The sequence below is a fragment of the Rattus rattus genome, chromosome 2 (genome assembly GCF_011064425.1).
Source record: "Rattus rattus isolate New Zealand chromosome 2, Rrattus_CSIRO_v1, whole genome shotgun sequence".
Taxonomy (NCBI): Eukaryota; Metazoa; Chordata; class Mammalia; order Rodentia; family Muridae; genus Rattus; species Rattus rattus.
In genome coordinates, this window is record NC_046155.1 from 131,705,565 (window position 1) to 131,716,741 (window position 11,177).

General features: G+C 43.2%; 1 protein-coding gene across 1 annotated transcript; it reads right to left on the reverse strand.

Moving 5' to 3' along the window:
- Window positions 1-7,760: 7,760 nt before the first annotated feature.
- LOC116894287 (tetraspanin-7-like) lies at window positions 7,761-9,123 on the reverse strand. Its single transcript, XM_032895995.1, has one exon. It carries the CDS (start codon window positions 8,735-8,737, stop codon window positions 7,967-7,969), a length of 771 nt encoding a protein of 256 aa, XP_032751886.1. The 5' UTR covers window positions 8,738-9,123; the 3' UTR covers window positions 7,761-7,966.
- Window positions 9,124-11,177: the final 2,054 nt, after the last annotated feature.

Consider the following 11,177-nt stretch of genomic DNA (forward strand, 5'->3'; position numbering starts at 1 on the left):
ATTTTCACTGAAACAAAAATCAAAGAGAGAACCAAAACCACATTTTGCACCAAAAATTTGCACCAGTTATATACTTATTAAGTATAAGCCACAAACTTGACTCAGATTTTTAAAGAAAGGGGAGAAATGTAACCTCCCTATATGCTCAATACACAGTTCTCAGTCAAGTGTCTCTCCTTGGGAAAGCCAGGCCAGTACATCCCCTCTCTAACCTGTCAGAATGTGGGCTATGTGTCATGAACTATACAACAATGTCACCATCACACAGTGGACACTGTGAATGTGTGCATTTCTCAGCAGCCTCTCAGAGGCCACTGTGACATTTACCCCAAGCCCAGCTCCAAAGGGTAGCAACTCAATCAGCTGAAGAATGTCTACTCCTTTATGTAAAAAAGACCAAGAGCCTAGAAAACACTTCCCAGGCGACTCCACCTTCCTTCCACCTTTACAGAGACAAATGTATGAAAACATTTTCAGAACACCTGTCTGTCTGTGGGTAAGTTCTTAAAAAGTGGGCACGCTGATTGCAGTAATCCACTGCAGTTCTGAAACATTTGTTCAGCAGTCTCTGAAGACAAAAAAGCAAATCGTTTTCATTTGGTGGAAAAGCTGGTGATAAATTAAGGTTCCTCATGCCCCATAGAAAATGCCTTTTTGTTTTATTTCCAAATCTCTCCCTGTCAACATTCAGGGAGACATATTTATGAAGAAAGCAAAACAGATGATCTGGCTGCATTGCTGAAAGAGGGCTGCATCTGTCTCCAAGCACTGCGAGCCACTTAGCCACGATAAATCTTCCCAGCCCACAGACATTAGCATGGCAGGATTCTGAGTCTGCTCCCTGAAGAGCTCATTCCCACTACTTACCTTAGGTAAGTACTCTCAAGGCCTCCAGCATCCCAGTCCCTGCCTTCTGCTTGGGTTCCTCCTGGCCTCACCTGCTTACTGTAGCTCTTGCCTCAGGATACTAACATACCCACACTCCCTTCCAATCGGTGAGGTCAATTTTCCTCTTCTCAAGCATTACCCTCTTAATCTGTTTTCAGATCTTCGAGTTCACATACTCTTTTTCTCTTTTAAAGGACTCTGACCTCCCTTGGGAATGGAAGAATAAGCAGCAGAATTTAAAATTGGTTCTACTCATCTACCTTCCTTAATACATAAACAACCCCATGGACCAACTGAGACACTGCTGTGACAAGTGTACATTCTCTGGGAGGCAGTGCCAAGGCCTGCTTGCTATATTTAAGTCAGCCAAAGTAGCACCCTCAAGCTGATGTTATTCTAGGGCCAGATAAGCCAGAAAGTATTGTTAAATCAGAGAGCTCAAGGATCCCCTGCAGGGCTTCCAGGGGGGGGGAAGGGTTGAGGCCATAAGGAGCAAGGATTTTGATACAAAGTCCTCTTCAAGTTATTTTTATTGGTTGCCTCTTTCTAGACTTTCTATAAAGACAGCAACTCCTTCCCTTCCAACAAGTTGAGAGGACGAATGGAAAAGCCATCTTCTTGGCTTGGTTTCTACTTTAGCAGGCCAGGAGACAATGATTCAAGCAAAGCTATTTTTATTCAGTGGTAAATCAGAATTCATCTGCTACGGTTGCCATAACAAAGCACCACAGCTTGTATGGTTTATACACAAAAATTTACTGTCTCACAAGATCCAGTATTTAGTCAAGGTATCAGCAAGGCTGGTTTCTTCTCATGCCCTTCACACAAGCTCTTAGATCTCTGGCTTCCCCATGTCTTCGCTTGCCCTCTTCCCCTGTGAAAATTTATATCTATACTGTCATAAGAGTTCCGGTCATGGAGCAAAAGCACGCACAGGATCCCATCTGAATCTCCTTACCTCTTCAATAACCTTGTCTCCAAATGGAATAGCACTCTAGAGCACTGAGACTTACGCTTCAACATATAGGAGGAGGAGTGAGCACAGTTTATGCCATAATAGGCCAAACCCCACACCCCAATCTCATGGAGTGCAGAAATGAAACAGGGAAGAGAGCACAATGATGACTGCCCTGTGAGGTTAGTTACTGTTCTCAGCAACTGGAACTCATCCCCCTGGGGAATTCCAAAGACAGCGGATCCATGACCTGTCCAAGAGCTGTGCTAATTTCAGGGAAGGGGTGTAAGTATTTGTGCAAAGATTCCATCCCAGAATTTCTGAGGAAGTTTATATATCCTTTTCTGGACATACATGTGTGCCTGCATGTATTTATGTGCACCATACATGTGCAGGAGACCCACAGAGGTCAGAAGAGGAATAGAACACCCTGCGCCTGGAGTTATACATGATTTTGAACTGCCATGTGGGTGCTGGGAATGAAACTCTGGTCGTCTGCAAAAGCAGTAAGTGTTCTTAGTCACTGATCCATCTTTCCAGCCCCAGAACTTAATGTATCTTACATCAAAAGCTCAAGAAAACCCATATGAGAGTTTGGGGAAATGGAGGAAAATATTTACCAATCAACAAAGAGACATCAGAGCCTCAAAGGAACCCAATGAACTAGGTTGGAAGCAAGAGTAGGGAAGAGAGCCATGCAGGGTGGAAGATCATCACCTCCAGGAACCAAGAGCAATGTGCCGAAAAGAAATGCTACCATTTAATCTGTACATCTTCTGGCCATGTGACAAGGGCATGTTCCTAGTTCTGTCTGCTGCTGATTCCATTTTCTAACATACAATAAAGATTAATAAGTGCATATAGTTAAGGTCCCTGAATGTGATGGGGATTACATCACAAACTTAAGCCCTAGGGTCTAAGTTTAGGAAGAAATTAAATTAGCCCTTAAGTTGGCTCATTAGCCCTAGTAGAGACCAAAGACAATGTTGTACAATCGCTGTTGCATAATAGTCAATGGTGCTGTCCAGAATTTGATGATCTTCTATAAGCTACATAATTTCTTCATAGACACTGCTAAAATACTTTGAAAATGTTACTAAATACTGTATGCTACTTTCCTTTGAAATCATACCCAGAATATCTTCTATTTCAGGAACTCCCACGACATTCTGATTTCTCATTCTGAGCCTCAAGCATAAGTCTGCAGGGTATTTGTGGAGACTAGTTGATGGTCACAACCTGGAAATCCAGACCACTGGTCAGGGGCCTGCCTTGTGGGTAAGTTTAGACTTGTCTAGGAGACAGGTAAAAGTGTGCAAGCACGGTATTCACAGGGAGAAACCTGGAAACCTAAGAGGTCTTTGTAGGGAATAGTAAGGTCATTATCCACATTAATCCCAAGTGCCTTAGACAGTGCCTGGCCTTGTGCATGAGAACCACAGCAGACAGTGCTCCCTAGTGGCCAGGTGTTTTCTCATGCAGTTTTCCTTCGATTTGTTTTGAGGCAGGATAGAGAGAAGAGAAGAATGATAAGGACCTCCACGTGGGCCACCCTATGAAATAAGTTCCTTTATTGCCCCTGGGGCAAGTCAGCACCCCTAACGCCTTCATTTGTTCTCCTTGCCCTTGCTTCTTGCTCCAGTTCAGTCAACATGCTCATGGGTGTCCCCTGCTTACTTTAGAGGGACTTCCCTTCCCTCATCACATTTACAATCACCTGTGATGACTATCACCTGTGATGGTTAACACTGTCAACTTGACCTGATTTAAAATGACCTAGGAGACAAACCTCTGGCATAACAACTATAAGGCGGTTTCTTAAGTAGGTTAACTGATGTGGGAAACCCATCATAACCCTATAGGTAGGGGTTGAAGACTAAGCAAAGAGGGGAAAGTGAGCTGAGTGTAAGCAATCATTACATTCTGCTGGCTGATTATGAATGCAATGTGTCCGACAGTCTTGTGCTCCAGCTGCCATGGCTTCCCCACCATGATGGATGGACTGTAATCCCTCAAACTGTAAGCCAAATCAAAGCGCTCTCTTTCTCTCTCTTCTCTCTCTCTCTCTCTCTCTCTCTCTCTCTCTCTCTCTCAAGTTGCAGTTGCTTTTGGTTTGACATTTAGTCACAGAAATGAGAAAAAACAAAACACAGTTATCAAAATCTTAATTATACTTATTCCTGAAACTCACTCATCACTCCAATCGGGAGAGAGAAATTTGAAGACAGACCAGAAGACAGTGATAGGATGGATTGCTTCAGCACAGGAGGAAATGATTCTTAAAAAGAACTATGAGGCAGTGACATGTGAGCAACTGTAAATGTATAATGGGGAATAGAGGAAGGGCTAAAGTCCAAACTCAGAGATGGTGTGGCATCTGACTGGATGATGGAGAGATGTGGCTAGATGCTCAAACTGGAGCTGGTCCACAAGCACTGGATAAGAACAACTACCAGAGACTGACAGGTATGCGCAGAAGAGTCAGAGTGCCCGGACCCTCACAGGGAGACTATGCAAAGCTTGATAAACAAAATAGCTATGTCTGGTTAGAAGGGATAAGGTCAATGGGCTTGGCCAGGCTAGCAAATAGCAATAGTCTCCTGCCCTCTGAATATAAGGCTATGGTACCAGTCACCAAATGTCCTAACACATACACACACACACACACACACACACACACACACACACACACACACACAGAGAGAGAGAGAGAGAGAGAGAGAGAGAGAGAGAGAGAGACACACACTCACTCACATTCTGACTAATAGTGCAGGAGGCAAAAGAAAAAAATACAAGCATAGATGTAGTGATAGAACAAGAAAGAGATGACCCTGTGATCTGCGGTTTCCAGAGCTTACAGGGCCCTCTACTGAACATGGTGGTCTCTATAAAAAGTATCTCTCCACATTGAAATTTAGGGAAAATAAGTCTAAGGACACCATAGTTACAACAATGAGAGCATTCATAATTTTAAAGCTGACCATCCTAGAGTGCCAGGTTTCCCACCATAAAATTATTACCTAAGACTGGAGTTTAGTTGCTCCTGGTTACCTAAACATCCACGAGTAGGTGCTGGAAATGAATCTTTAAATTTTCTAAGACAGTAGATTAACGCCCTAAAACTCTGTCTTCCACCTCATCGCCAGACCAGATTGTCTGGGGAGAAGGGGGTGGGAACCAAGAGTCAGTAAGTACAGAGCTCAGCCTTGCCCCTCTGGTCCGGTGGTCAATTATGCTTTTGAGACATGTGATGTATGTGATCCTCTTGACATTCTATGCTCCCATTTTTCATTCTATGCTTATCCATCTTTGGGTACTACATGAAATTCAGATTAAAATCTACTTCTGTTTTTATCACCCTCCCACTCCTCCAGGGGAATCTGGGCTGCAAAGGGGAACTAAGAACAACCAGACCTTTAGCACTATGTCCATGCTAACCTGACAACATGTACATGTAGATTCCTTTCTACAATATAGAGTACTAGTGTGTCATTATAATACACATATATAGGAAAATACCACTACCTGTCCCTTCTGTCCCTCGTTAAAGCCATAGAACCCCATGTTCCAAATCTACTGTACAATGAGAACTGTGTATATCATGGTAGATGTCTCTTCAAAGAGGAGCTTGGCTTAACACTGGTTCTTTAATGGCTGTGCCATATTTAGAAATCTATGTTCTCTGCATAGAGTTGAAAAGAAAAACAACAGAAATCTGAGTTTTCTCTAGTATCACCTCTCTATTCCAGTTCCTATATGTCTGTCTCTTCTTGTCTCTGCATGTCTCTACCTCTCTGTAGCACCTCACCCATGTTTCATGTAAACCAGGAATGGAGTTCCGAACTTAAGACCTGGGTATCTGCTCTCTTCAAGGAAAATTTAAGAGACTCTGGGTCACATCTTTATTTGAAATTCGGACCAGACTTCAGATGCTTGGTTGATTAGAGTCCAAACAAACATAAAAACCAAGAATGACTTAAAACACACAAGAGGAGCTTCAGCAGTCCTGATTTGTAAACCCCAGTGCCTGGATATCTGGTTTTGGTATGGTTTTTTTTGTTTTGTTTTGCTTTGTTTTGTTTTGGTTTGGTTTTTTTTTTTTTTTTTTTTTTTTTTGCCTTTCTCCACATGGTTATAAGATGACTGCAAGAAACCCCAGTACTGGATTCACACATGTTTCTTTAAAAAAAAAAAGACAGGAAAATAAAACCCCCCTTTGTTGTGGTGTGTTCAGAAGATCTCTTCCCAGAATGCTTACTGTGTTTTCATGACCTCAGCCATTACTGGGAATCATGATGCTCACCTTCACCCCTATCTCTGGAGAAGAATGTGGCACTGTTGTTGTAACTAGTGGAGTGGCAATGACTCATGCCCCAAACTCAGGCACGATGGCCCACGTGAATCTATTAGTAAAACTGAGTGGGTGATAAGAGGCAATACACAAAGTGCAATACTCAGATAAGTCCATTTTCTCATCTCAAGGCTACCACACTGTTCAAAGAATGTTCTGTGTGGAAAGAACATTCCAAATGCAGAGGCACTAAGTGCATGAAAAACTTGTTGGAAAAGAAGCATGCCTTTAAGTGGCCCATTGGAGAAACTAGAATGTCACAAAGAAGGGTTATTCACTGGGCAAGCCACTACCAGCACCCTAAAACGCAATTCTCAATTCTCCAGGACTTTCCAGCGATCACCAGTGAGACAGAGAAGTGGATGAGAACAATCCACACAGGAGCTTCCGCAGCACCACTCTTTCCTGGCTGTTCATGATTGCTCTATTTATTGATACACATGCCACAGATGCTTACAGATATCAATCCGTTTTGTTGATATGCTACACAGAAGAGGTTGTTTGAGAAGAGTATATGTGTATGGGGAGCACATGTACAGAGGACGTCTATTCCTCTGATGCTGTCCACCTTGTTTTTGTCTGTCTGTCTGTCTGTCTGTCTGTCTGTCTGTCTGTCTGTTTTGGGAGGTTGGGTTTCTCACTGGCCTTTGGCTTCCAAATTAGGCTGTGTGAGCCAGCCAGCAAATGTGAGGTCTACATGTGTCTACCTCCTCAGCACTGGATTAGTAAACGAAGGCCACCACATCCAGATTTTACATGGGTTCTGAGATTATGTTTGCACAGCCAACTCTACCGAGTCAACCCTTGAAACCCAGAAGCATCGTTTTTAAAGATCTTTTCAAAAGATCTGATTTTTTTGTTCCAGTTTCCTTTCTAGCCACTTTTTAAAATAATTTTTATTCACTTTACATTCCGATTGCAGCCCCCCCTCCCTCCTCTCAGATCACAACCATTTTTAAGTTGATCTGAGGTCCTCAAAGTCTATAATGTCAATGTAAATAAATAAATAAATAAAACCAGAAAAAATAAAACCCCAACAGCAATTAGTTGGTAAGGCAAACCAGAGCTGGCTTCCTTTCATTCAAGGAAAGAAACAACACAGCCTTGTAATGAGGTTGTGCAGGTCTCAATTGAATGACCAACATGTACTAAGTTGTATCTATATATCCAGGTGTGGAACTAGCTAGAATTTGTACACTCAACACTATTCCACCACAACACATGCTATCTTCTTATGACTAACTACTAATGTATTTCTTCATGTCTCCTAGGCATTCTAAAGAAAGTAGGAAAAATCCCAGCAAAGCAAAAGCCAAAGCAAACAAGATTAGACCCAAAGAACAGATAACTGTCATAAGGTTATCTCTAGAAAGGTGTGTGGCATTTATGAACCATGATAAATGGCTGGCAGCCTCCCAGACTTCATTCAGGGCCACAGGAGGCCAGTGATGGTGTAATAACTAGTCTCCAACAATAACCTGCATCTGGACCAGATACATGAGGAAGAGCTTGCACACACAGGGCTATAGGGTGGGGTTCACTATGACAAGCTGCAGGTGGTTACACTGTGTAACACGGCAGGGCTTTATGAGATGAACAGGACACTTCATGTGGTCTAAAAGTTGGAACAGAGATCAGGTGGGGTGCCAGCAACCTGTATGGGGCAGGCCCTGAGGAAGAGAGCTGTGTGAGCAGGGCAGATGAGTTCTGTGTACTAATAATGTTCTTTGCAAGTCTTTCAGAGGGTGAAGTAGTTCTTGGAAACAGGCTTCTTACTCTTGGAGCAGGCTATTTCTCTTGGAAGACTTTACACACCTCTTATACCGTTGGGTCATGATGATCCGGGACAGACAACAGGACAACCTTATGCCAATCAACTGGGAAAATGTGGTTGTAAACAGCATTCCAATGATGACTGCCATGTTTGCCTCAAAGAAACCTATCATCAGATCATAGCAACCTCTCTTGTTAACTTTGGTGGCAGCTGTGGTCAGATTGTGTAGATCCGGGAGATTACAGTCAGTTTCATCCTTGCAGCAACTCTGGGGGATACCATGATTCAGGAAGTAGGGGTTGTCGTTCCAGTCTTTGTAGTTCTTCACACCACAGCACATCAGACCATACTGCACCTGGTCCACTGCCTGACTCTTCTTATCATTGCCGTTATAGTTCTGTATAGCATTGGTATAAATCTTCAGGAATCTGTCCTTGATATCACGATGAAGCAGAAGCCCTGAGATGCTAGCAACAAGCTCAATCAGGAACACCAGTGACAGAAACAGAGAATACAGCTTCAGTATGCATGGGCTACCTCTGCATGAAGCAAAGCATCCGAATAAACCGAAAATGATAATCATGGTACCAATTCCAATGAGCACAAAGGGAACGTCTGCAGTATTCTTGGCAAGAAGAGAGAGATACGTGCCCAGAGTAAGCTTTCCCCAGACTCCAAAAGCCAACAAGATAACCCCAGTGCTCCAAAATGCAAAGGAGTAGATGAGGAGGAAGATTTTGAGACATGATGCCACAAATTTGGTCTCCATTTTCCTCAGTGCCACAATACTGCTCCCAGAGAGAGAAAAAGCAGGGTTTCCAAGGTGTCTCCTCCTATAAAATCTTTCCGGTAGGCTTGCTTAATACTCCTGAGACTACAGTCACTGACCTCTGCTAGTCCGGTTGGCAAAGAAAGACTCCAGGGAATGAGGTCCTTGCTTCCTGCGTTTGGAGGACTGCCTTGCGGTAGATAGGCTTCCTTCTGGGAGGTGTAGTGGAAGGCTGGGTCCCCTGACTTCTTCTCCATTCGCCTTTATTCCTCTAGCATATGGTCAAGAACTCATTCCCTCTTTCCTGTCACTGTCCCTCATTAGCACTGCTCATTAGCATTTCCCCTTCATTGCTGTAACTGTTCTTCTCACAAGCCCTAGCCCACCTGCAGTATGAGGGATAGCATTGATGTTCCTTTCCCCAAAAGGATATGGATGGTAGCCCTTCTCATTGTCCCACCCTGACATGTCACAGGTTGTCAAGTCATGGCCCTCTTGCAGCTGGCTGTGTATTTACCTTATGACCCAGGGTCCTGCTCATAATGAGGAGCCCTGTGACCACCCCACACAGGTACTGGCAGAAACAAAGCAACTAAGAGGAAAGGCAAGGCTGTGGAAGGCAAGCAAACACCTAAGCTCCTTGTCCCAGTTTTGATTCTTACAGATTGAAGACAGTTGAAAGTTCTTGTTCTCTCTCCTTTAGAGGCCGACTTAAATTAGATTGTGACAAACGTGACAATTTGGAACTCATGAAGACAGGTCATAAAAGGTCTTGTAGATTCTCGCAACTTCTAACCTGGGGAGGCTGGCTCCATTAAGAAATCCATTTACCCTGGACTTCCATACTGTCAGGAAGCACAAGCTAGAGGGAGGAGGAAGTCTGAGCAGGCGCAGATGCAAAAAACTGAACTTTGACATCCCATGCCCCCTCCCCCAAAAAAATGTGCTTTCAAGAAAATCAGTGGGATCCTAAACAGCCAGCACCAGGCTACAGGACAAATGATCTCAGTAATCTCCAGGCATTTGAACCAACCATGCTAGGACCCAGTCACGGTGGCACAGAGATTAACTGAATTTCTGACCCATAACCTCCTGAGCTGACAGAACAACAGGTGTTATCCCCAGCTAACAAATGCAAATTTTGGGTGCTATGAGTAGGTAGGCAAAGGAACACTGGGAAAATCCCCATCCCTTTTTTTTTAGAACATTCATTTCTTCAAATACAAATGGACAGTGGATTGTAGCTTTGTTAGATTTATAACTTATTTCAGATGGCCCTCAGAAAAACCTTAGCACAGGACAGGTAGGGACCTAAAATACAAAAAGACATATTCTAGGAAGTGACATGTTGCACTCCTAATTAAGAACTGCTGAAGGTAGCTGGTAAGGCTTCTTATGCTCTTAGGAAGAATTCTGAAACTAAGAGAGTTACTCATAACTGTCTGTTGGACTCCTGAGCACAAGCCCATGTGAGGCTCAGCAGAAATGTTCTTGCTGAACCTGAGGGTGGGATTGACTGTTTGACTCACTCAGTGGTGATAGCCATGGTAAGCATTAGAGGGTAAGAGCACACCCAGAAACTGGCATCATCTACAGCTTTGAACCCCACACTACTGGAGATTATGATAGCTAATATTGTTAGCTTTTCTGGGCTAACTTTTCCAACATTTGGTCACATATTGGTATAGGTGTTTTCTGCATGTTTTTTAAACATGATTAATGCTCACACGAGTAAACTATGAGTGTAGTAGATTACCTTCCAAAGTATAAGTGTATATTACACAAAGGTTAAGCCTCTTCACAACAGGAGGAACAGTTAACATCAACCCTTCCCTAAGTCTCTGGGCTGTATATTTTAGGTCTCCCATGGAGGCTTTAGGTCATTTCTATGTGAAATGCTTCAGTTCATGAACAATTCTTTGGCCTCAAGTTATCTCCCACAGCAATAGGTATTTGGAGACCCACCCTTGCCATTTTCTTGTTTAAGAGGGAAATTGTGGATAACCATAATTTTGTTCTTATAACATCACAAGCCAGATACAACAGGGAGTGGGCAGAGCCTGTCAGAGAGGCAAGAGAAGAGCAGAAAAGGCCTCTAGCTCCCCTGTGCATGCTACAAAACCTGAGAGTGCATACAGTGTTCTAAACACTACAACAGAAATCAGGGATACAGTAGCAATGAAGCAAGGTTGCCCAACATTTTTAATGAACTCGAAACAGGGAAAATAGGGTTTCATAACAAAATGAAAATGACTGAGCCTATGACACATCATGGGGCTCACTAATGGGTTACTGTGGGACTTTGAGGGAATTTAAAATTTCATGTTTAAATTTTTTACTGCAATATATGATACTCGTGTGAATGACTGATTGAAGGCGATCACGGAGCTCCCCACAGGCACTGAGAAGTTAAAACACGAGCACCAGCTTCTTGAAGAAA

Bases quoted from the DNA above. Each gene is read 5' to 3' on its own strand.
- LOC116894287 (XM_032895995.1), bottom strand. From the start codon at position 8,737: ATGGAGACCAAATTTGTGGCATCATGTCTCAAAATCTTCCTCCTCATC.